The 27,501-nt window shown below is 41.5% G+C and overlaps 1 protein-coding gene across 4 annotated transcripts in view; it reads left to right on the forward strand.

Annotated features, from left to right (window-relative positions):
* Positions 1-27,171, forward strand: part of samd4a (sterile alpha motif domain containing 4A) — an 84,504-nt gene extending 57,333 nt beyond the window's left edge. For all 4 annotated transcript variants that reach the window (XM_085276445.1, XM_085276472.1, XM_085276455.1 and 1 more), the window contains 3 exons: positions 799-925; positions 9,627-9,710; positions 21,254-27,171. In XM_085276445.1, the coding sequence (XP_085132571.1) occupies positions 799-925; positions 9,627-9,710; positions 21,254-21,282 (240 nt within the window). In that variant the 3' untranslated portion in view covers positions 21,283-27,171. The remainder of the gene's footprint in view (positions 1-798; positions 926-9,626; positions 9,711-21,253) is intronic.
* The last annotated feature ends 330 nt before the right edge of the window (positions 27,172-27,501 follow it).

A 27,501-nucleotide genomic window follows, 5' to 3' on the forward strand; every position in this document is an offset into this window, starting at 1 on the left:
CAGTGCACAGGCATTTCCTGTTTTTCCCTGGCCTGCGGCGCTGGAGGGGTGGGGGTGGGTGGGGTGGATTGGTGAGGGGAGGGGCATGTGGCAGTGCTGTTGGGGTATAATGGGCAGGTTACAGTGAGGAATTCACGTGGTGAGCGTCTGAGACTGTCATTAGGTGTGGGCTAGACATTCAGACAGGAGTGTGGGGAATGAAAGTATTTAAGAAGTTGTGGTCTTACATGAGTTTTTTCAAGCTTGCACATTTCATGCATTCATGTTTTTGGTCAGTGAAGGTTTTAGCCAAAGCGCTGATGTGGGGAACGGTAGGGAAGTTGGAGCAGAATCTTTGGTCTTGTAATTTGTGCATTGAATCATAATGAAGAAATGGGATTTTGCCTATTACATTTCTCTATTTAATCTTAACTACGTAATCCACAGGCCAGTGTGAGTTCTGAAGTCCATGCTTATGGTCTGGTACTGTTAAGTTCAAATAAAGCAGGAACTTCTCAAAATTAACTTTCCTTGTATCACAAAAAGAAAAAAAAGAACAACAAACATTTGTCGTGCATCCCAGATCCACATTCATTCGTAATAATGTGAAGTTATAAATAATTTTTTCCCCCCTTTTTTTTTTTTCTGGCAATGTCCTGATAGTGATCAAGCAGAGTTTTGGTGAACATTTCAGTTTACTACATTTTGAGAGCAGAAACAAAAACTTTTGTACAAATTTTAAACCCATTTCCACCAAGACTGAGACTTTGGATATCATTGCACATTCTCTGCTATGTAATCTTGAAATGTCCTCCTCAGGGTCCATGGTTTGCTAATCCTGGAGGAAGTAACAGCATGCCCAGTCGTACCCACAGTTCCGTGCAGAGGACACGTTCCCTACCAGTTCACACCACACCACAAACCGTGGTCACGTTCCAACAAGCTGGTAAGTAATGCCGGGACACACTTACATTTACTTTAACTAATTACAATACTAACATTTGCTTTAACACCTTGGAACTGGCAGGAATGCCGGCTCATTAATTCATCTGCATTGATGGCGCTGACATCAGCGTGGTATCTGCTGACAGTGGGGCAGCTAGAAGAAGTCACACTTCAGGGATGGGCTGAATAAAGTAGAATCCCCCAACTAAATTATATGTGTGTTAGAACAAGACAAAGCTACATAACCATCTTCAGGCTTTGAACATGCCAGCTAAGTGGTGAATGTTGGCCTTTATGCAGTCGTAGATCTAAACAGCTGTACATGCAGCCTGTTAGATTTGTTTTTCTAGCCATTTCCTACTTTTTATTTATTTATTTTCCCCACAGTGTTGCTGCTGCTCAGGACTTTCTGGAACTTTGCCATCTATGCCTATGCTGTTTGTTTTTTGTTTTTTTGTTTTTTTAAATGATGCTATTACCGTCTTCATTTAAACATCATACTGTTGCCAAGCAAATCAACACTCAGTTATTTATGCCACAAACCAGCAGATTATATGTATGAGCAGGAGAGCAGAACAAGAGCTAACATCTCAGCAGAAGTTCGGGCAGGTTCCTCTGTATAGGCATTTGTCTGACTCCAGACCTCATAGGCTGTTGAAGAGGGGACACGCATCTCTTGTTTTTCCCTCATGGGGTATCAGAGGTTACTAGAATATAAAACTGAGTGAGAAACTAAGTAATTTTTTCCTTGAGCATCGAATATTATGGGTTTCACAAAAACACTGCTGCATGAAAGACCCTGGATCTCATCATTACCACTCACTGTTTTCAGATGCTTCCTGGCAAACAGAACCAAATTTAAGAGGGGCAAGGAAGGAGGGGCGGCACTTGCTGCATTTATTAACAGCAAATGGTGCCACCCTGGTCACATTACCATGAAGGATCATTTCTGCAGCCCACTTATTGAAGTGTTAGTAGCAGAGTTGCATTATATTACATACCCAAGCAGTTTGTATGCTATTTTGCTGGTTGATTACATTTCTCCTTTCACATGCTTGTCAAACATGGCTTATATCATCAAGTCTGTTACTGTAAGACTACCCTCTGCACCTGTGTACTTTCCTCATGACTTCTGGGGACTGAAATGAAGTGACTTTGTTCCAATTTCACTCAGTTTGTGGACTTCGCTACCAAGGGACACGGGTCCCTGCTCTGTGCTGACATTAAGGCTTGCAGCTCTCAAGGCAAAACCTGGTCCGCCATCAGCCCAGGCACAGACCAATGCTTTCACTTGGCACAGCTGAGACTGTGAAGAAGTGGTCTGAAGGCCCATATGTTTCTTTGGCAAAATTGTTTTTAATGCACGACCATAGCTGGACTGGCCATCGGGTGTACCGGGAATTTGCCCGCTGGGTCGATGGTGATTTATTTTTTTTTTGGTTTTATGGGCCGATGATTTATTTATTTTCTTTCATGTAATGGTATAAACAATGAGAGGTGGTGGATTGGCCAGATGCTGGCCGATGTGTAAAAATAACTCAGTTGTTTGGTGGTGGCTATGGCGGAGCTTCCACAGAGGCCAGCAGGTGGATGAGGGAAAGGGGAGGCAGGAGAAGAGACCCGAAGCAGCCGCCAGTCCGAGTGTCAGGTGAACTAAACTTCAGGTAAGAAGTTATGACCTGCAGTCTATCTGGGTCAGATATAAACCAAGTTTAGTTGTAGTTTATTTTCGTTGTGCTGACTTTTTACAGTCAGTTACAGTAATTCGTACTGCGTACTAGCTAGCATGATGGAGTTTCTACAGCTGGGTGGGTGCTATGATGTTACTGATAGTGAACTTTATTTTATTCATAAGGTTAGATAGTAGAGTTGCCAACTGTCCCGTTAAAAAACTGAATCGTCCCGTATTCAGGGAAAATATTACGCGTTTCGTATTGAGCTGAAAAACTGTTTGTCCCGGACTTCAGCTAGAATGAAAAAAGACACAAAGCTGGAGTTATTCTGTGTCTTTACACTGCAGCTGCCTCTTCTCCTCTCATTCTCTCCCCTCCCTCTCCTGTTGCTACTTCAATCATGAAACTGATCAATGATCAGCTGATTGGCTTTTCTCTCTTGTTTGTTTATCGTCCACTTTGCGCCAGAAAGAGGAAACCAGCAGATGTCGCGTTAAACAACAGCAGCACGTTTAAGCTTGATCAGCTGTTGTTAGAATTTATTTAATATTAATTTCTAGTATCAGCTGATGTTTGCTGGAGCCACAGCTGTAAAAGCTGCTGGTCATGATACCGGTTTGGATATCTAGTGAGAGGGAAACATGAAGACGAAACCAGGAGATGTCCTTACTGAATCATCAGAGCTGAACAGGTGATGGAGAAACAGGTTTACCTTTTAGGTGACATGAATGAGTTGAAGGGAAGTTATGAACTGTTTCTGAGAGACAAATAACACCAGGATCCTTTTCTAAGCAGCTGACAGCTGGTAACTGTGCAGGGGCGGCTCTAGCAAAGTTTTGCCAGGGGGCCAGGTAGGGCATTAACATGAGAATAACTTTCTTATTCTCATTTAAAATGTCTTGCTTTTAATAAATAATTATCTGAATCTTACAACCAAAGTTTTTATCTGATGTAAAATGTTGGTATATGTATGATTTCATACATATACCAACAAGACAGTGTGCATCACTGTCACAACAGCGTTTGTTTTCATTCAAAGGCTTTATGGCTTTTCCTATAATACATGGTGGGCCGGTCTCTAGTCAAAATGCCCGGGCCAATTTTTTTGTCCCAGTCCAGCCCTGGGTACAACACGCAATGAGTTAATCTGAGAGGGTGCATTAAAAAATAAATGGCCGGGCCAGCGGTGCACATTGCAAATTAGCTCGCATAGACACATTAGTTGTGCCGCTTCTTAATGACGGTATCTTAGCTAACAACCCCAACTATCAGATTCAACTTGTAATTGGCTAAAAATCACTTAGCCTACCGGTGAGAGCGACATTGCTAGCTGGCAGTTATTTCAAGCAATGTTGACACTTCAAATGCTTCAGGAGCTCTCCGCTCAGCGCAGCATCAGCACCGCGGAAATACACTGATACATCCGTAGACTCAAGACAGAATTCACAATGCGTTTTTGGGACTTTCAGGTGTATGGACCAATGTTTTCTTTTCTGATCAAACCAGAAAGCTTTAATGAGCAGCTGGATTTGTCTCGCATTAACTGGCTGAGTTAATGCGACATTGAAATGCAGCTGATAGAAATGAAAACCTCGACTCTGTGGGGGTCAAAGTTTGCAGAACTAAGAACGTAGCTGGAATCCACAGCTGTGAGTGTTCATGGAGCTTGCATTTTCACCTGCTGGACATCACTACCTGACAAGTTTAACTGTCTTCAGAAAATTGCATCAAAAATCATCAAAAAGGTTGCCGACCCCTAGTGTATGCCATCTTCTTGTGGACACCTCTGTCGTTGTACAAACTATCCGCTGTTTTCTGAACTATCCCTGGGTTACCAAACACATCAAGAAACTCCTGAGTGAGACAAATAGGGTATTTTGTTCAACTCCAAATTCATCCAATAAAATGATGCTCCTAACACCTCAAACCCTCAGTGCCCCTCAGCTGTGTGTCATACCCCAGCACTGCTTTAACCTAAGTTAACAATCTGAGCTGGGACCTGAAGGCCCGCCTGTAATGTCCATGTGTGCACCAGTCACTGTAACCACGGGAGCCAAGCAAAGTGACCTGTAGTAGCCTCTGCTGATTGCTACTTGTCACTAACAGTGGACAGTAAAAGGAACGGCCATGGCTAAGCTTTAAAAGCACTATCCAAGTACAGAGTATTTACCATTTCTATGGACAAGCTGTGACAGAAATATCCCTATTTTAGAATGAAGAGGAAAAACTGATTTTAAAAAGACCAAAGGAGAGGAGCGAAATTAGGTGGAGGGAGAAGTTGAGGCTATGTGAGAGAGGAAGAGATGGAGGCTGGGAGGGAGGAAAGAGTCAAAGGAGTCTCACAATGAGGCTCTTTGTGCAGTGAGTCCGGGGCTCCCTGGCCTGCTTTCCATCCCTCTCTCACTCATTTACTTTCTTTCTTAGATTTCTTTCTTTTCCTCTCTCTCTGTTTTCCCCTCCTCCCCCCTTCTCTCCATCTTTGACAACTCTGCAGAGTCATGCACACATAAGTTGCTCTCAAGGGTGATTAAAGCTGTGTCTGGCCAGGGTAACTGATGTGAAAGGCTATACGTCCCTCACCCCTCCAACCACACACTGTCTGATGTGCCTTTCTCTTTACCGACATTTGAATAAGGTTCCTCATTAAATGACAAAAAAGTGGTGGAGGATAAGGAAACAAGTGTATGTTAGATGATTGGATGTTTTTATTTTTTCTTGTTTCCAGCGTGTGTTTGTGTAGCTGTAAGTTTGTACACAGGGGGGTTGGTGGGGTGTGGGGGAAGAAGGGGTGATGGTAGGGATTTGGACCCTATAAATAGCCCAGTGCAAACTACTGGGCCTAACTCTGTCTCTCTTTCCACAAGAGATTTTCCACTGCCCAGTCTGTGTTGGAGACTCAGCTAGCCTCTTAAGCCCCAAGGGGTTTCTGAGCTTCCTGCTCGAAAATGCAATGCCCAAATTTAATTGATTATTTCTCTGCAATTACAAACTCTGTGCTTATAATCTTGGTATCAAAATAAAGCTAACACTTGTGAAATTTCATCAGAGGTGTAAATATTGAAGCAGATATTACTGTGTCAAAGTTACTGAGACTGGAACACAGAAAAAGTAAGTAGATTTTATCCTCGCCTAATTTATTTATTTATTTATTTTTAGCATATAACTCTTTTAAAAATATGCCTCAGTTCACAATTCATTCCAGAAATTCAGTAACCAACATATAAACATCATCTATGCAAAGATTTATGTTTCTACAGTGAAACAGTGGAAAAATTACAGCACTGTCAATACATGAATATCCACACGTTGTACAAAAAATGTCCAATTTTGGCACACAATTGGACATCATGCCAGTTGAATTTTTTTTTTTTTTTTTTTTTTTTTTTTTTTTTAGGTATTTAAGAGCAGAAATGAATTAATTTTATTAACAGGCCTAAAAATGCCTTTTTTTTAAAATATATTTGTGAAGAATTAACCACACATTTACATGGCAATGGCCCTTTTCTGCCGTGCGCATGGTGCGTTTAATAGACCCTGTCACTACCCGATCTGTACCGGAAACCCGATCAGTACCCCGCATGCGCAAATCTTACGTCACTTCCTCTCTTTGCCAACATTGCGACATTCAATATATTTGAATGATACGGTTAGCGCCCAGTCAGTGTTGCCAACTTAGCGACTTTGTCGCTATATTTAGCGAGTTTTCAGACCCCTTAGCGACAAAGATGTGAAAGCGCGTATCGCTTTTACTCTCAACAAGCAGTGGGTGCTGTAACGGAGTCAGTTCTTCTTTTACTCTTTTACTCTTATGCTGTTTTGTGGATCACAAGGTTTAAAACTACTTATAAACACACAAAGTAACTCTACCAGAGTGCCTATTTCGGGTCACTTTTGCCAGTCCAAGCCCGGGTAAAGGAGCAGGGTTGGAATTGTGACATTAAAACAAACATTAATTGCTAAAAGAAATTTAATTTGTAGTTCTAAATAAACTCTAAATGCATTTAAGATGTTTTTTACTCACTTTATGTCTCTTCCACAATGTTATTTCTCTCTCCAACAACAATAGGTTACAATTAGATTAGCATGACCAATTATGCAAATTAGGCGATGACGTCATTTAGCGACTTTTAGGACAACCAATAGCGATTTTTCCTTACTGAGGAGTTGGCAACACTGCGCCCAGTTAGCTCCTAGCATTTTTTAACAGCTCTGCCTCCTTTTCGACTACCGGGACAATGGATAATCCATATCCGCAACAAATTTTTGCTTTTCTCCTCAACAGAGAGCATTCCCCGATTGAACAACGGCGCCGTAAAATAAGAAGAATGGTGCCTAATGACAGGGTTAATAATACAGACTTTATAATATGTCACGTGAAGATTCAGCAGCCAGATGAAGTGTTTACTGGCAATTGACAGTGATAGCGGACATTATCATCACTTTTCCAACAATCCTCTCCACACAGACCAGCATAAACACACTCGATTATCACTAAATCAAATTTAACACACGTATGTAATGACGCTAATTCAGTTTACAATAGGGTTCATTCGCTCAGTCAGCAGGTGGCGGTATCCTCGTACACTGGGGAGTACACTGCCATTAAATGAACAGAAGAAGAAGAAAACCCCTGCACATGCGTGGTACGCATCAGGTAGACCCGATTTGTACGGTCCGACTTTGCACATGCGCAGTAAGGATCGGGAGTCCCGATCTGTCACTATCTTTTTATTTTTTTGTTTTTGTCTACATTATATTAAATGTTTTGTTATCGGAAACATTTTAAGAGATACTTGTTATTCTTAACATCTTAACAGGTACTCTGACCTGTAACTATCGTAAAATGCTTCGACCGGAGGTAGACACCTTTCGCGCATGCGGGGTACCGATCGGGTTTCCGGTACGGATCGGGTAGTGACAGACCCTGTGCACGAGAAAATGCTAACTTCCTGGTTTGAGACCGGATGTAGGGTTGTACATTCCCGGTAGCTTTACTTTGCAGTCAATCGCTACTGCGAAGATATGCTCCAAAATCATGTCCAAAACTCAAAAACGGAAAGATCGCGTTAAATTACAAAGAGCAGAAGGTGGGAACACTCACCACTGTTGTCATAAAAAAAATGTAATGATCAATTTTGACGTTTAAACAGTTTAGATCGATCAGTTGTTTACATCACTCAAGGAAAGCAGAGCTGCATTACAAAATCAGAAGACACATCGTCCACATTCAGAAGCACATCTCTGTATAGTGACTGGTCTTATGATTTAAACAGGCAAATGTTCAACATTCAAACTACAGGTGAAGAATAGTCAAACTAGATGTCTCCTCGTTATGTCGATATCAGCTAGTCAGGTACACACCCACACAGCATGTTAACAAACTGTGGAAAAAAAGCCACACAAAAAATTAATGATTGCTGGTAAGGGTTTCTATACATTAGCATTTACGAAGGGTATGTTGTGACTTACCTTCAAAATTACAGTGGTCCCTCGCGGTTCACCTTTCACCTCACTGTTTCGCAGATTTTGTAGTGCATCACATTGTGTCCTGCGTCCTGATCGGCTGCAGACGATCTCCTCCGTCACGTCTCTCCTGTACAGTACAGAATCGCTGCATCGATCGCTAGCAGTGTGACTTTGAAGTGCAGTACTGTATGTCGACCATGTCAACAAAACGTTTTGCACCGTCAAAAAATAAAATTGGCTACTTGATTTCACTTATCGCTGGTTATTTTTAGAACATAACACCCGCGATAAACAAGGGACCGCTGTTTACAGATACTGAGAAATATAACATTTGAATCTTTCTCTTTTGCTCTGAGGCGCAGGGGAAACATATCGACAAGTCGATGAACATCATTTACAGATATGTTGGGTAAATGCCCAAGACATCTATAGAAATGTAAATCGCCGCTTGATTCATTAATTTGCTTAACTTGTTTTGGACCATAAACAAGGCGCTAATAGGACACCGGAAACAAAGCTCCCCACAGGTGTTTCCACACCGGAAGTAGCATATGCTATTGGCTTCTGGCCCTTCAAAGTTACAGCCGCTCAGAGTTTAGTTTCTTTTGGTCAATTTGCATGATTGACACCTCATTTTAATCGTTTGAGCCAAACGATAACAATGTAACAATGCCACAGTAACAATGCCACGTTCACGTCACTTCAACCAATCAGACGTTGCAAGGCCAAAAACCACGTCGGCCCGAATTTACTGCATATGACGTCTGTCCAGTCACATGTCTGTAGGTGGGTCTAAAATGGAGGTTGTCAAAGGAAAACAGCTGTGATGCGGCTAGTTAGGCGTGGTAACTGCTGATAATCACGTGGCTACCGGCGAAAGTAACTGAGGAAATCGGGATGGTAAGCCAATTTCTGTCTTATAGAATTTGCGCCGCTGTGTGGGTTTTTTTGTGGTCTTCTTTGGCGGCTCATTCAGTGAATTTTGGTCAGAGTGTGGTGAAACTTGGTGTTTGGAGTCAGTAATAGCTCTGGAAGATAACTAGCCTTTCGTTAGCCGGTTATATGAAGTCTGAAGAATTTCTTGTTCGGTTTCGTTTGTTTAGGGGACGTCTGCACATTTACGTAACTGCTCGTTTAATCATGGTTTGTTTTCGGTGTGTTTGGTGGTTGTAGAAATGGTTTATATGACATTTTAGCTGAGATTCTGAGGTTTCTGTGGATACCACACATGTCTGGACTTATATTTCTCACCCCGTGTTATAACCGATTAAACCTGATCTCCTCCTTTTTGCTCCCGGTACTGGGGGCATGGGGCTTAAGTGGCTAGGGACTAAATGGTTTGAAGTGGTTGCTAGGTTCCTATTTAGGCTGCTAGACACAAAATTTGCTAATACACAGGCCCTTGGGTTAGCATGCTAAATCTGCAACATATCTGTTTTTTTTGTTTTGTTTTGTTTTGTTTTTTTAATAAATTGCTTCCTTCAGGAAGTCAAGTTGTCATCTGTTTGTGCTCGATGTTTTCACTGTTGTTCTTGATTTCAATATGTTTTTGTATCTGCACAGATCTTCAGTTACCAGTGACAGAGCCAGACATCAATAATCGCCTTGAGTCTTTGTGTTTGAGTATGACCGAACACGCCTTGGGAGGTATGTTTTTCACCGATCCTCATATTTAACTGTAAAATACAATGCTGTGATATGAAAAGCTTAGTTTGGCTGAGGACAAGAAGAAGAGCCTTTTATAAAGAAGTGCTCTAATAAGCTGCATAATCAATAATATAACGTTGCCCAATGAAAGCTGTGAAATTTCCAGCGCAGCATTGTGAGCTTTAAGGGAAGGTTTAAAGTGGATTGTAGTTGGTGGATGCAGTGGCTGTCAAAGTTCCCTGTTTCTCCTGTGATCTAAAGAAGCGCTTAATGAATCCAATCACAAATTTTCACGAAAGACATTTTAAGCGGCTCAGTTAGCTGAAGTTGTTATTTTCTTACTATGTTCAGGTCATGTTCTGTTTTTGACACAGGAAGCAGTAATCAGTAACCTGTTTGTGTGCAATATTATCTATTCTGTTTCTGTCATGTGAGAATTGGAACAAATAGTAAGCAGCACACTTTTGCTCTTTCTCAGATTCTATCAAAGTCAGATAGCTGGTGTCTTACTATGGCTTGATCTCCTCAATTGATTTTAACATTGATGTAGGACCTGATTGACCCTTCCCAACACTGTTGGCTTTTAGAGCTTTAGATTTTGACTCCAGACTTGTTGGAACACAACAAGGATTTTTCAGATGCTTTTGATTTTGAAGTTTAAATCTGGCAAGATAGGTCCAAAAAATGCTAAGCTGGGAAACTGACAGCGACTCTGCAGTAAAGTCAAGTTCATTTAAGACGAGGGAGATAAATGGAATAACCACAGTATTTACAAAAAAAAACAAGTTTTAGCAGCAGCTTTCGCCAGTATATTATTAGATATGAGCTGCTGAGCAACTTGGAGCGATGTGACTTTTTGATCCAACTCATTGATTCCCGAACTGTGGGCCACAGCCTCCTAGTGGCCTGCTGAAGTAACACAGCTGTGCTAGAAAATGTTGTTTACCATAAATTCTTATTTTTTATAAAGGTTTCAACATTTTAAAATTAAAAAAAAATAGGACTACATAATTAATAAATAAACAACATTTAGTTTTAGTGAGTTGGCAGTCTGAAATTCAGGGATGGCTGATCGAATCAATCAATACTGTAGTTTAGCATGCCAGAGTGTTGCTGTAAACATTATTTTTAATTGATGCCTAATAATACATGTAAACGCATAATCTAACGATATGAACAGCTTTAAAAAAAAATGTTTATAATGATGTGGCGCTTTAAATGCTGATCTTAAAAAAAAAAAAAAAAAAAAAAAAAAAAAAAAAAGCCATGTCTTGTACATTAAATGAGCTTGTAAATGTGTCAGTACTGTACAGGACTGTAGTGGATGAGACCTTAATCAAGTCAGACTGTTGTTGACCTGGTTGTGGAAACTATACTCGTATGTACAGTGAGTTTTAGTCTCGTGGCCAAAACTCAGCTGAAGTGAAGACAGTGCTTCTCAGTCCTCAGCACAGAACGATGAACAAGTGTTGCTTTATGCTGCCGTATGTGTGTGTATGTTTATGTATAGCAGAACTGGGCATAGCAAAAAAAACGAGTGCATCGACCTTTAAAAGATAATAAATAAATAAATAAAAATGCCCTGTATATCAGAATTTTTACCTTTTTTTTTTTTTTTTTTTTTTTTTTTTTTTTTGTTTTCTGAAACATAACTTGGTAACTTAACTCAAACCACAGTAAGTGACCTAAAATGTTTGATGGCATATAGAAAAATATGCTGACTTCTGGCACACAGATGGCCTTTTTAGACAGCCTGGACTAAAATGAACTTTGATTAAACTGCTTCTCGACAAGTGTTCCTTCTCAATTTGTCATGATGTATATTCCCAAACTGCACAAAGTAAAATTGGACTAAAAAAAATGCAAAAGTGTACACACTTCCATCAAGCTGCTTAAGCCAGTGTTACTTTAACAAGCCCAGGCTTAAAGGCCTTTGGGTCAATTATAAAACAAAATTCAAGGATAGCTTAACCGTCATAGTTTTGTTTAATGCAGTATATTCTCCCCTTTGCGACACTATTAAACAGCAGCATGCGAGGACATTAGCCCTAACCCTTTTTCTCCTTTTCTTTTTTTCTTCTCGTGGAATTAGAAATCTCCACTGGTGTGCAGCTTGATAACGTTTTCTTCCTCAGCCAAACCAGCAGCAGCAGGTGTCAGACTGTTGTTTTCCTCTGAAAGGCTCTATCAGTATTTTGACAGATGTGTTGTTTTCTCACCATGACAGTGTGAGCCCTAGCCCCCTTGCTGTTCACCGAATTAGCAAAGCTTCATGCTTTCAGTTCAAATGAGATGACATCATTATTCATAGCCCAGAGTCACAAGCTCCACTACACAAGTAGCCGGATCAGAATTAGATTTGGTACACATAAGAAGTCAAATGGCTGTTTTTTGTTTTTTTAATTTAGTAGAGGGATTAACAGGATGGAGGGGCATAGCTATGTGTTTATAGCTAGCGTGGTTTGATTGTACTGATTTCTATGGTGTCACGTTCAGAAATGATAGAGAAATAAATTCTCTAGAATTCTGTAGACTTGTGTGAACTGGTCTAGAGAATGAAATATATAAATATATGAAATATAAATAAATAAATAAATAAGTAAGTAAGTAAATAAATAAATAAATAAATATATATATATATATATACATACATATATATTTATTTATTTATGTATGTATATATGTATGTATATATGTATGTATATATGTATATATGTATGTGTATGTATATATGTGTATGTGTGTATATATATATATATATATATATATATATATATATATGTATGTGTGTATATATATGTATGTGTGTGTGTGTGTGTGTGTGTGTGTGTGTGTGTGTGTGTGTGTATATATATATATATATATACATACATACATACATATAAAACACAACACAACACCCAGCACGCCCCTGCGGGCGGTTTATCCTTCAAGCTCGGGTCCTCTACCAGAGGCCTGGGAGCTTGAGGGTCCTGCGCAGTATCTTAGCTGTTCCCAGGACTGCGCTCTTCTGGACAGAGATCTCCGATGTTGTTCCCGGGATCTGCTGGAGCCACTCGCCTAGCTTGGGAGTCACCGCACCTAGTGCTCCGATTACCACGGGGACCACCGTTACCTTCACCCTCCACATCCTCTCGAGCTCTTCTCTGAGCCCTTGGTATTTCTCCAGCTTCTCGTGTTCCTTCTTCCTGATATTGCTGTCATTCAGAACCGCTACATCGATCACTACGGCCGTCTTCTTCTGTTTGTCTACCACCACTATGTCCGGTTGGTTAGCCACCACCATTTTGTCCGTCTGTATCTGGAAGTCCCACAGGATCTTAGCTCGGTCATTCTCCACCACCCTTGGGGGCATCTCCCATTTTGACCTCGGGACTTCCAGGTTATACTCGGCACAGATGTTCCTGTACACTATGCCGGCCACTTGGTTATGGCGTTCCATGTATGCCTTGCCTGCTAGCATCTTGCACCCTGCTGTTATGTGCTGGATTGTCTCTGGGGCATCTTTACACAGCCTGCACCTGGGGTCTTGCCTGGTGTGATAGACCCCAGCCTCTATGGATCTTGTGCTCAGAGCTTGTTCTTGTGCTGCCATGATTAGTGCCTCTGTGCTGTCTTTCAGTCCAGCTTTGTCCAGCCACTGGTAGGATTTCTGGATATCAGCCACCTCCTCTATCTGCCGGTGGTACATACCGTGCAGGGGCCTGTCCTTCCATGATGGTTCCTCGTCTCCCTCCTCTTTCTTGGGTTTCTGCTGCCTGAGGTATTCACTGAGCACTCGGTCAGTTGGGGCCATCTTCCCAATGTATTCTTGGATGTTCGTTGTCTCATCCTGGACTGTGGTGCTGACACTCACCAGTCCCCGGCCCCCTTCCTTCCGCTTAGCGTACAGCCTCAGGGTGCTGGACTTGGGGTGAAACCCTCCATGCATGGTAAGGAGCTTTCTTGTCTTTATGTCAGTGGCTTCTATCTCCTCCTTTGGCCAGCCTATTACCCCAGCAGGGTACCTGATCACGGGTAGGGCGTACGTGTTGATGGCCCGGATCTTGTTCTTACCATTCAGCTGACTCCTCAGGACTTGCCTGACCCTCTGCAGGTACTTGGTGGTTGCAGCTTTTCTAGCGGCCTCTTCATGGTTCCCATTCCCCTGCGGGATCCCCAAGTACTTGTAACTGTCCTCTATGTCTGCAATGTTGCCTTCTGGTAGTTCAATCCCCTCAGTTCTGACTACCTTCCCTCTCTTTGTTACCATCCGGCTACACTTCTCCAGTCCGAACGACATTCCAATGTCATTGCTGTATAGCCTGGTAGTGTGGATCAGTGAATCGATGTCTCGTTCACTCTTGGCATACAGCTTGATGTCATCCATGTACAGGAGGTGGCTGACAACTGCTCCGTTCCATAGTCGGTATCCGTAGCCAGTCTTGTTAATGATCTCACTGAGGGGGTTCAGGCCTATGCAGAACAGCAGTGGGGACAGAGCATCTCCTTGGTAGATCCCGCACTTGATGGTGACTTGTGCTATGGGCTTGGAGTTGGCCTCTAGTGTTGTACGCCACATCCCCATTGAGTTCCTGATGAAGGCTCTTAGGGTCCCATTGATCTTGTACAATTCTAGGCATTCCAGTATCCAGCTGTGGGGCATTGAGTCATAGGCCTTCTTGTAATCAATCCAGGCAGTGCACAGGTTGGTCAGTCTGGTCTTGCAGTCTCAGCTGATTGTTCTGTCTACCAGTAGCTGGTGTTTTGCGCCACTGGTATTCTTGCCAATTCCTTTCTGTGTCCCGCTCATGTATTGACCCATGTGCCTGTTCATCTTAGCCGATATGATGCCTGACAGGAGCTTCCATGTAGTACTGAGGCAGGTTATTGGTCGGTAGTTGGAGGGGACCGGTCCCTTCTTGGGGTCCTTGGGGATCAGGACCGTCCGACCTTCGGTTAGCCATTCCGGGTGTCTCTCGTTAACTAGCAGCTGGTTCATTTGTGCTGCCAGACGCTCGTGGAGTGCAGTTAGCTTCTTCAGCCAGTAGGCGTGAACCATGTCGGGCCCTGGTGCTGTCCAACTCTTCATACTGGAGACCCTTTCTTGGATATCTGCCACTGTGATGGTTACTGGACCCTGTTCAGGGAGGTCGCTGTGGTCTGCCCTCAGATCCTCTAGCCACTGAGCATTGCCGTTATGGGTTGCATCCTTCTCCCATATGCTCTTCCAGTATTGCTCCGTCTCCAGCCTTGGTGGTGCTGTTCTCTTATTGTTCCCTTGCCACTGAGAGTACACCTTTGCTGGTTCTGTGGAGAACAGCTGGTTTATTCTCCTGCCTTCTATCTCTCTGGTGTACCTCCTCAAGCGGCTGGCCAAGGCTGTGAGTCTTTGCTTGGCAGTTTCCAAGGCCTCAGGTATGGACAGCTTGCTGTATTTCTTAGGCACCTTATTTGTCTTACCTTTCTGCAACTCCGTTAGTTGGCTAACCTCCCTCCGTGCTACTTTGATCTTGCCCTCTAGCCTCCTTCTCCATGGAGGGTACTGCCCCTTGTCGCTGTTCAACTTGTAGCCAAGCATCTCACTGATCACTGCTGCCGTATTGTAGATCAGCTTGTTAGTGTCGGTAATCGTGGTTGTAGGTATTGCCCGTAGTGTTGCATTAACATCATCTAGCAGACCTTCTGAGGGTACTTCACGTAATCTTGGTAACCGGCTACGGGGGATCCAGGTTTCAAGCTTGGCCATGATCCTATTTTTCAGGTCAGTTCCTCTCACACTCAACGATCCTTCTCCTATCGCACTTGGGGCTATGTACCCAATCTCAGGTGGGGGTGATGATATCGCCCCCCTGACCTGGCGTCCTGACTCCTCCTTGCCGTAGCATTTGTGTTGTACCTCGTCAATCTCTAGCTGTGAGAGCAGTCCCTTCTTTCGAATGTTGGAACACTGAGCTACTAGTTGTTTCGCCGTCATTGTGGATGTTGGGTATCGAAGAATCCATAGGTCCCTCATCCTATTCATGTAGCCCCTTCCGCCGGGGTTACTTATGTAGTAGCATTCCAACAACGCCCTGTTTTCGTCTCTTGCCCACCGATGCCTTCTTGTTCCAGTAGCCCACTTTTCGTCAGGGTGCCCTGGTTCCTCAACACCTGACGCGGACCTTGTTGATCCGGGCGACGTCCGAGCCGGCATGCCTTCATATTTATCTGTCTCGCTCATGTCTGCGGTAGGCTTGCTTAGCATAGGGGGTCTAGCCTTAGGACCCTTACTGGATACAGACGCCCCAGGCAGGAATTGAACTTGCGATCCTCTGTTCCAAAGGCGTGTAGTCTAACCACTACGCTATCCAGGGTTCGTATGGGTGCTTGAAATCCTTGAAATTACTTGAATTTTAATGTCGTCTTTTCAAGGTTTGAAAAGTGCTTGAATTTCAGATGTGGTGCTTAAAAGTGCTTGAAAATGTAACTGTATTTCATTCACAATAAATAACTATCTGATTGAAAAGTTTTCTTATCAGATAGAGAAATAAAATGAGTCGCAAAATGTAAAAGCAAAATTCCCCCCACCCCTGGGCTGCCTTGCGCCTCTGTCTGTTTCAACGTGTGACCCCAACCCTCCCTCGGACAGGATGAGTGCGCTAACATACCTGTAGGTTGCTGTTTTAATGAGTGTTGATGAAAAACAACAATGGCAGTTTGCGCTCTCCAGTCGCATGATAGGTGAGTAAATAATTTTCCAGTATACGTACGTTACACGTGTTATTTTTTTAAAATTATGATTATTATTATTAGCTATCAAACTCGCTGGAGAGATGATTGAAATGCACTGAGTGTGATGCAGTATGGCAGCGCTATTATGGAATATGCTGTGAACTTAACACATATCACTGCTAAGTAATGTTAGCTAATTTACTCAAGTGAAAGCTTTAAACACTAGCCTGATACATAACTAGCTAACTTAAGGCTTTCTAATTAACCCTCTGGGGTCGACGGACCCAGAGTCTCCATTTCAACTTAGGTTGAACGTGCGGACTTCAAACTATATACCAGTTTTAAAATTGTGCTGATAGGCCACGTAAAACCGATGGGGGGTTTTTTTTCGGTTTTTTTTCTGAATAACACAGTGGCGTTTACTTCGGGAAGAAACTGTAAAAATGGCGTTTTCTAAGGAGAGCGCTAGCAAACGCTTTGCTTGTGAGTGAAAAAAGACAAAGAAAAAACACTCCTTCCCTATTTGCGGAAAAATGTACCATGTCAACCAATCAAAAATGATATGGCAACATGTGGCATTTGGTTGTTTGGGAAGAGGGGGAAGTTTTAGGAGAGAGAGAGCGAGAGAGAGAGAGTTTTGATACGTGAGAGATTTGTGACGTTTACCGTGTTTGGAGTCTCAAGTTAGTGTGTTGTCTTGTGTAGCTGTTGTTTTGTTTTGTGTGTCAGTTCTACTAGTGATCGTCACAGTTGCTGCAAAAAAGCCACCAAAGGCAGGTTGCAGTGTAAACGCTGAGTGACACACCTGCTGTCAGACCTGCAGGTTTATCCCTGTGCTGTTCTCATCTGTGTTATAGTGGACACAAACTATTTTTTGGAGTGGCATAAATAATTTGTGTGCTTTCTTATTTGATGCAGAGCACCTGATTGTTCTGTAAATAGTTTTAAATGGTTATATAAAAAACGTCTGAGCCTTGGCTGCATTTTTAGGTAAATAGTACCATATAACTTTGTTGTTTGCAAAACTTGTGCATATTTTTAAAAAATGTACAATTTCTATTTGTATTTTAAGTTATGAAAATGATTCCTTAAACATGCTTGTGGTTTCTACAGTCAAAAATATCACTTTCTACTCGTATTTTAAATTTTGTCTGAATTTAGATAAATTGTGCTGATACAGTTTGTCAAAATGAGTAAATAACAGATTGGCAAGATAAACAGTTTTTAAAGGTGAAATATAGAGGCCAAATCAAAAGTAGTCAACAACGGCCAATTACACCCTGGACCCCAGAGGGTTAAAGGCTAAAAGCAAAGTTGTCACCAAGTACTGTTTATATTTCTATGTATTTCTGCAGCTTTTTTAAGTATTAACTTGGTGCGTTTGGGTGAAATAATGGTAATATGAGGGACCGAGCCATATGGTCACAAAGAATAGCCACTTGTTTCTGTGCTACCAAAGTTCCCCGGCTTTCATTCAAAATGTGTTTATGGTCAGCACCTGCACATTAAACTACTTAAACAGTCAGTTAGAGCTGGGCGATATATCGAGTTTTTAAAACATATCGATATATTTTTATACGAGATATAAGATGTGACAATATCCTTTATATCGATATAGTCTATGTTACGTTATAATTATAGTTGTGGAGCCGCAAGTTTGCCTCTCTTTCGTCCACTTTTGTCTCTACGCAACGTTACTCCGCCTCGCCTTCACTGAAGACAACTCCCCCTCCTCCCCCATCGCTTCACATGCAGGCAGCGACAAGACGGACACGGCAAATCTCCGTTAACGAGTTACTGCGCATCGCCCCATGCGTGGGGCTGGACGGCGTCAACGTGCTAACGAGCTAACAGCACTAACCCTAAAATCCTTTCATTCTCTCAAAAGTTGATAGCGCGCCTTATGTATGAATTCTGGTTGTGCTTGATGGCCGCGAACTGATTTTATGTGGTACACGGCGCTCAGCAATCTGTCAAAAATGTTTGAGTACGACTTTGGTAAGCTACGGAGCTGCACCGCTTGATAGATTGTCGGTGCATTACGGCTACCGAGGAGCTTCGCGGAGTGATACGTACTGTGCATCAACGTAATATTACCGTATTGTGTGTGGATAAGGACCATAAATGGCACCTGTAAGAGACGTGGTTATGAAGCGGATTTCAAACTCCAGGCTATCAGTCACACAGTAAAACTTGGGAACAGAGCAGCTGTGAAATCTGTCTGTCTTTGTTATTACGCTCAGCGTCTTTTAGTTTACATTTTGACTGCACAATTGTGAGCTCTTTGTTTAGCACAAAAACAACCTTGTTTTCTTTTATTTATGGAGCATTATTATTTAATGAATGCTCATAATTTAATTTTGAGTAATTTTTCATGTACATCTGTGCTGTATGTTAATAAAAGTGCCTGTGTGACATCTGGGACACAGCTTTGACTAAGAACTCTCTTTTTGTTCTTACTTTATGGCTTAAAAAAAAAATCGAGATATATATCTTATATCGCCATCCAGCTAAAAAATATCGAGATATGAATTTTGGGTCATATCGCCCAGCCCTACAGTCAGTGCTGTTCTCCATGCCTGTCTGACATGTTATTAGCACAAACACTTTAAAGGTGATCATTTAGGACTTCAGCATTAATACAGACAGCAATGTAGTTAGCAATAAAACAGTTTTATTGGGAATTCACTTAAAAAACAAACATCTGTCTCCTATTTTAAGAAGCATCAATATCTGATGAGAAGACTTTTTTTCAACAGGAGAAGAATATCTCTAACAAGTTGATTTGTTCACATTTTCACATCTTAATTTTTAAGTGAAATGTGCGTTTTGAGTTTATACACTATGTATATAAGGCAACGGTTTCCTTTTGCAGTATTTTTGTGCGGTGTGTTTTTCTATGTCTTAACAGAAGGGGAGCAAAGGTGTCTTTTCACATGGTCTTACTGAGGTGATGCGAATTGAAGCATGCATTGCGTGTGGGGGGTGTGCTGGAAAAGCTTGAAAAGGGACCTTGAAAGTGCTTAAAAAGTGCTTGAATTTGACCCTGAAAAAGGCGTATGAACCCTGCCTTTCACACTCACTTTAAATTTTATGCAGGAAGACAACTGAGACAAGTACAATGAAATTACATCAGCCCGTCACAAGATACTTCTGTCCAATCACAAAGAAGAAAGTTGCCCTAATGGTTCCTTATTAATGTAAGGTCATGTTTTCTCAAATATTGTGTTTCCTCTTTTGTTATTTAGTTTTGTGTTTTGTACTTCAGGGTTAGAAACAAATTGGAACGTAACAGCTCCTAAACCCCATCAGGCTCTCTGTTGTTCAAATCAGCTTCATCTCCAGTTACTTTATATTGCAAAGACCCTACACTGGGGCTGGGCCATATCATACCGTTCATGGTAATACCGGTATAATATTGGGCAACACTAAGAAAATGAAATAACGCGATAGAATATGGGTAAAACACGCATGCGCAGTGCCTTTGTTTTCATACGCACATGGCGGAAAAAGCATTTCGCCGACGGAGAATGAGAAGGGCGAAAGCGGAATGTTGAATGAAACGGATGAATCAGAATTGGTTTGTAAAAATGCTGCAACTTCAGTGGTGTGGCACTGGTTTAGCATTCGTCTGTCAGATATACAACAAAGCACTATTTTTGGTAGAGCATGCTAGCGGGCTGTCGTTATTACCGTGTTGTTTGGAAAATACGGCACACTTAAAATCAATCCTTTGATTTTTCTGAAAGTCGACAGTGCCCCTTATAATCCCGTGTGCCTTATGTATGAATTCTCGTTGTGCTTACTGACCTTGAAACGATTTTATGTGGTACATGGCGCTTGAAAATCTGTCAAATGTTTTAGTACGACTTTGCTAAGCTACGAAGCCGCACCGCTTGATGGATTGTGGGAGCACTAAGGCTATCGTAGGCAGGAGCCTCGCGGAGTGATACGTACTGTGCTTCAACATAATATTACCGTATTGTGTGTGTATAACCTCTTTTGAGTTTTGTGGATATTATACATAGTTATGCTGAGGATGTCGGCCAGTTTCCACTGGAAATGCCTTTTGGTTAAACTGTCAGCAAGGAATTTGCACTGTTACATTTTATATAACTTTAATGCACATAAACAGCTGCTTGTTTAAGTGAAAATACGTAGATTTTTCTTTTTGTGATTTGTTTTTGTTTTTTTTCTCACTAATAAATTTGTGGAGTCGTAAAGTATTTTGTCTAGTGTCAATTATATCGTCAGTTATATCGTTATCGAAAATTTTCAAATGTATATGGCTGTTTTAGTTTTATGTATTATGTGTTTTATTTATTTATTTTGCTGTATTCTGTTATTCTATTGTTTTAACTTATTTTCTGTACAGCACTTTGTTCCTGTGCTGGGTATTTTAAAGTGCTTTATAAATAAAATTGGATTGGTATATCGTGATAAATATTTTTGGTCATATCGCCCTGCTCTACCCTACACTAACACAGAACAAAACCAACCATCAACCGACCTCCCATGAGCAAACACCTGGTAACAATGGGAAGCAAATCTTCATTTCAACAGGAAGAAACCTCCAGCAGAATCATGCTGAAGGAGGGGCAGCTAGCTGCAAGCAGAAAGTTAATATTTAATTTTCTCATGTTTCGTTTTGTGTCCAATTCATAAGCTGAAGTTTATCTTGGCAAACTTTGGTGATAAACCGGGAACAGGAAATGGTAGTGGTGGGGGCCTGAGGAGTCATGACTGCCTTCATTTGCACATTTGATTCCACAATCACTCTATCAGGGTTAATAACGTAATTGCTGACTTAAACTGTGATGCCTCTTCTTCTCTCTGCTGTTCCTGTTTAGATGGTGCAGATCGCACATCAACAATATGAGCTGAGGACCTGAGTGAGAGCAGCAGGACGGCGCAGGTTTGGGGAGCTCTCTCACAATCACCTTGAGGTCACCAGCCCTTTCGTTCCCTCTCCCTGTAGCCAATGGTAGAGCTCAACCAAAGGACCGGGCGGGATCCAAGATACACTAGAGAGCTGACCATCAAACCGCTCACACAAGCTATCACACTGGCACCGTCCAACGGGCTGGAAAAACACGCTTCCTGCTCGGGCAGCACACTCACAGTCACCTGTATGTGAGTGAGGAGAATGGAAAGCACCGAACGCGGCCTGGAAAGTGTGTGCAAACTTTCCCCCTTGTTCCCACCCCCCACCCTGCCCTTCCCATGGAGAGGCCAGAAGCAGTCCAGTTAGCCTCAGCAGAAGAGAGATGCTGGGCTTTGGATCAGGGCTCAGTGAGACTCTCTCTTGCCCACATTGTCTGGTCCCTGCACATTGACCACAGTTTGTGGCATCTTTCAGATCATAACAGTACCTCAGACCCAAAACATGATGAGATGAGCAGAGCCACAGGGATGCAAAAAGGAAGCTTGGGATTTCCCAGACTGGTTTCAGCAGGATCACCGTGTCCAGGACTGTTTCTTGGAGAGCTCAAAAAGGCCGCTTGCTCAGTACTGGGTGGCAACAAACCTTTTTCTTTCTATTGTATGTATTTAATGTTTACATTATGATGCTACTTTCAGAGGGTACAGAGACATTTATGAATTTCAGGTATGATTTACATAATATATTCTGTAGAGCCTTGGCTTTCTACGAGCTTTACTTCCGACGAGTAGCCATCACATTAGTTTACAACCAACATACTTATTTTTATTTTAGCAGCCAACAACAAAGATATGTTGGCCTGAATATTAATGGAGAGAAAACGAGATGGGAACTTGAAAGAGATGGAGGTAGCACGGAGAGGGATACGAGGAAGAAGGGGGATGTGGAGAGAGACACAGAAAGTAGTAGAAGAAAGAACCAAGCTGAAGTGATATTAGAAAGGGAAGAGGATGTTTAAAGGAGAGAGACATCAGAGGCAGGACCTTTGATTAGCTGGAGACGACGGAAGAAGATGATGTCACGTCTGATCGTGCCCTTAGTCTGTTCGTGCAAGTGAGTGTAGCAGGAAGTGGATTTGGCACCATCAGTTCATCCACAGCATGTACTGTATAAATGTATGTTTTTATACATATAAATATATATATTGGGAGATTAATAAGTCAGTGGGATCTGTCTGCATGTTCAGATACTGGGAGTTAGTTATTTTTCTAAAGCAGGGGAATATGCTTAAGCTGCATGTTAAAACTAAAGGAAGATTGTGAAATTTAGAGTGGAGAAGGTGTCGGAAGCAATGGGAGGCGGATTTAGTTTCCACTCAGATCTTTTTTTTCTTTTCTTTTTTCCTTTTCATGAGAGGATTGCAACATTGGAGAAATGAAACACTGTCAATCCATGAAGGGAAGTTTTCCCTGAGATCTCATTAGTGCTTACCTCCACCTGCTGGCCAGTTGCAGTCATGGCGGGACAGATGCTGAAGTCCAGGGAGACGCAGGCACTAAAGATGCCAGCAGAACAATAAAAACTCATCGGTGAACATTTGGGCAAATATCAAAGCTGGTTGGTTGCTTGTGTATCTTGGCTTTCTGTCAGTTCTGTCAGTGCAGGCCTCCATCATATGAAAATATTTTTGTTTTTATTCTAATCTCATGGTTATTCTGTGTCTTAATATTTATCCTTAGTTGTTTTGTGCCTGGACTCTAGACTTTATAGGATTAGGTTTATATTGAAATAAGCTGGTTAGGTTAACTCCTTTCCGTGCTGCTTTCAACCCAGCATGCGAGTCCTCAACCTGAAAGGTCAGCTTTGAGGTTTATCATTATTATTATTATTATTGTTTAGTTTATTAGTTTCTTGCAATTCTGTCATATTTCCTTTGTATCCTGCACTTGATATGATAATGTGAGACACTACAATCCAAATGTTCAAGGCTCGAGCAACGATGCTTTGCTTTGGAGTCGGATCAAACCGAGCAGACGGACACTCGTTCTCGACTGTAGCATTACAGCCTTGCTGGACAGACAGACTGATGTTGAGAAGCAAAGCACAAAAGGTGGCAACGATGAACCCAGAGACAAAAAAAAAGCTTCTGATGCCTGTCATTGACCTGTCTAAAGGTTGGAAATACCGCCTGATCTGAAGTATCCCACACACACAGTTCAGTGGCCATACAAGACTTTGTGCATGTTTTAGTTCTTCTTTCTTTTCTTTTTTTTAAATCACTTTTCAAATGTTTCTCAAAGTTTCTTGGAAACATAATCTGTTGATTACGATGGCATTAGAATCAGAATGACCCGTTTCTGGCCAATAACAACTAGCAATTTGAAATCTTCAGACTGGTTTCTGATTTGATTAGTTTAACTAATTACTAAGGTTACTTTCCAGGCTTTTTAAAATTGTTGTCCATTGCCATTAGTTATATCGGTCACTACATAAGTAGAAATTACTGGTATGTTTGGGAGAATGGAATTTAAAAACACTCTGAGTGTGGGACTTTATAAAGACAAAAACATGCATAAATTCTGATGTGGTACCTCTCTGCAGCCCATCCTCATCCTGGCCAGCTGAACATGGCTTCAGATCTCGTGATGGCAGCTCAACACTGCAGTCTGAATCTGTGCACACACACATGATCAAGTGTGTGTGATGGTATGCATGTAGTCTGGTTGCTATGACCCTGATGGACACTTCAGATTTTACTTGGTGTGGATTAAGAGTGTGTGTTTTGCTCTTGCACCCTGAGTCATGTTTATGAACAAAGGTTCCACCAAAGCGTGAGTGGGTCACAAACCTGTTTCAGCCCCACGTGGATGCCGCACCTTTGACGTGGTCATTGTTTGTTGGTGCCCCTCGCTGACGGGCAGCATCAGGATGTCATCATATTTAGACTCTTTCAGTGTCACTGCCATATGAATCAGTACTTAAAGTAGAAACTACTATTTATTCTTTTTTCCTTTCTTTTTTTTGTTGTTGCAGAGGTGATGCTCATGTGGGTGTAATATTATTTAAAATACCATATGTATTAACATGTTATGGCTGGTGACCATAAGTACATCTCAAATATTAACATAGTTATTGTGGACTGTTTTTTGTTTGTTTTTGTTTTTCTTGCTGTTGATGAACTACGATATTATTTGTATCTGTCATGTCATGTTAAGATGTTTTGGGGTTTTTTTTGTTTTGTTTTGTTTTGTTTTGTTTTTTTAATTTGAAGCCGAGATCAAGAACTGGTCCTTCAGATACACCAATCCATGGTCAATTAGAAAGTTTGTTGTTTTTAGCATAGATTGTTGTAGTGTGTGCGAGATCAGGAGGTAGATGGGTCCTTTGCGGACCCATGGCCTTGCAGGCCATGTCTTTCTTTGAGTTCTGTTTGGGAGAGCGAGGCTTCAAAGTTTCTGCGTATGCCGCTTGCAAAGGTGGCATTGCTCTACAGTTTCCTCACTGTGGATAAATCTAATGAAAAAACCCGAGACCACATTCGACCATGTATCAGTCCAATCATCAGTGCTTTCTGGCCATTTCCTGTCTGTGGCACACAACAACGACGACGTACATGCACAGTAAGATGGTATACTTGGAGTGGGGTGCTACTTTTATGTGTTACATGCATTGAGTGAAAATGAGTGGCGTGTTTGTATTCGTGTTGGTGGATGTGCAGTAGTTCGGCTTGCTTTATGGCACAGAGGAGGAGGCTGTGTGAGGATTTGATGGTCATTGCTGGGGGGTTTTTTGTTTTCTTTACGTGAGATGCGTTCATAATGAGAAAAGTTCTGCAGTCAGTCATGTAATCAAAGGGATTATTAAAAGGGGTTTTTTGTCAGTATTTTTATGTACTTTTATATCGCTGTGCATTTATTTTTTTCCAGAGTTATGGTTTTGAATTTAAAAAGTGCCATATTTATATGAATACTGACTGACAGCAAGTTCGTGTGATTTTTAACAAAGTTGCGCGGATTGTATTTTGAGCACAGAGCAGCATGGCAGGCCTCCACTTTCTGCTCAGCGGTGGTTTCTTGCAGCGTCTGTGGGTCAGAAATACAAGTGTGAGGACAGAGGGGCATACCTGTGAGGGATGATGGCTCTTCACGTCAAACCAAATGCTTTTCCTTCATGCATATCAGCTCTGTGGGTGTCCAGGAAGGCTTCTAGCGCTGTGCCCACTGCAGTATTAACAGCTAGATGACGCCTTGATATTCCAAAAACATTTAATGTACTTTTAAGTCAAGACACGTATGCTGTTTTTGTATCTTTTATTTCTGTCATAGATTCTGCAGTTTAGTACGTTGTTTTGTTTTTTTTTGTTTTTTTTTTGTTGTTGTTTTTTGTAAATTCAGCAGCATCCATTCTGTAACAAATTGTTACCGCTTGATTGTTTGCCTTTTACTTCATTTAGTTTTATTTTATCAAAGAGCCGATGTCCTGTATTGACTGCAGGCTTACGTATATATTTGACAAAAGAATATTGTATGTTTAATAATGAAAACAAAAACCACACGAAAAGACAAAAAAAAGAAGGAAATACAGGAAGAAAAAAAAGGAAGAAAAAAAAGGAAATGGAGAAAATTGAGGGGGGTGTAATTTATATTTTAAAACTGCATGCACAAGGCTGGGAAAGTCATATTTAGAATAACAAAGTAACAAATGGCAGTGCCTTTTTCTTTTTTTGTACTCGAGACATTTAGCCCAAATGTAAATGGTTTTATATGGACTTTAAAAACTGTAATGATACAGGATGAAACGCGCAGCAGGTGTATGAGGTCACGTTCACACTGCAGCCCTGAAATGTCAAAAGTTCACATTAAGCTCCACTTATATTCATGTACAGGTGGGTAAAAAACAAAAACAAACAAACATTAGCTTGATTAACTTGCGAAATCATATAGTTTTATGTTGTGTCCCAAAACCCTCTTATATTTGACACTCACTGAGGACTTTTTGGTTGTTAAAAATCAGATTTTTACCTGGCTACAGCACTGATCACTGTCCATATCTGTGATATTCAGTAACGCGTGTATGTAGAACTGCAGCTGACTGCTAGTTTTAACACCACTTAATTATATCATTACTTGTTTAAAGGGACAGAGAACAATATCCATAATAACACAGTGATTTGTCTCACTGTGACTAACTATGTAAAACCAAAGACACTCTGTTCACTGTAATGGAAGAGCTTGGTGCTTCCTGCTACCTGAGGCATGAGTTCTGATGTGTTGGATCCTCACCTGGTGGTAACACGGCGTATGCTCACTCATGCAGTGATCCATCCCATAGACTACCAATATATAAGATGTTATTTGCTAGATTACACCTTGCAAACCCTTTGTCCTGGTCGAATTCCTCCTTTATGCATTTGGTCACATTGGGCCAGCCTACTCTCTTCTCTCCTGACATGCTCTGTTCATTTGAAACACAGCTGCAGTCTGAAGTGCTGATGCATAGACTTTGATTGGAGGAGGGAGACTGCTCCACCTGATTATTAAGTTAATGCAGCTTCCTAGATTTAAGCTGCTTTCTTAAAATAAATGTGAGGCACGCAGGGTGAACGTGAACTCGGCCGCTTGTCTTGTTTCTGTACTCTGTAGGTACTTCTTAATGCTGAATGAAGTTAAGAATTATTCTGGTCTCAACAACAACAAAAAAACGTGTGAATGGCTATGTGACAGTGAGAGAGAGAGGTTTTGTGTGTGTGTTTGTGTGAGAGAGAGGTTTAGGATACATTCAAGTATTTTTAATGTGTCTTGCTGTACTTCTGTTGCGATGTACCAGAATGCTGTGACTTGGCATGCCCTGTTATACATTAAAAAAAGAAAAGAAAAAAAAGAACAAGCTGCAAGTTGTCCAGTGTTTTTGTACAAGTGCTGGTTAATTTTAGAGGGGGGGAGAGAATCTGTCTCTTGTCACAGTGTCTTCTACAGCTTCTACAGAAACACACCATCTCAGGAGTCCCAAGCTTCATCATTTTCTCTTAGTAAATCTGATCCGTTTGCTAATGTTCCAAAAAGAATGTCAGTTTTTCTGTATAAGTGCAAAGGCAGTGCAACAGTTCGCACATATGATTACTGTGACCATTACATGTTGCCAAAATGATAACCGTGACATTAAGAACAGAGTACAGCAATTCAGTATTTGCAGTATGCCATATACAAATAAACATTT

Source organism: Mchenga conophoros, linkage group LG1 (assembly GCF_057382185.1).
Source record: "Mchenga conophoros isolate Kocher_MC1m ecotype Shallow Benthic linkage group LG1, M_conophoros_male_GT1.1, whole genome shotgun sequence".
In the NCBI taxonomy this organism is placed as follows: Eukaryota; Metazoa; Chordata; class Actinopteri; order Cichliformes; family Cichlidae; genus Mchenga; species Mchenga conophoros.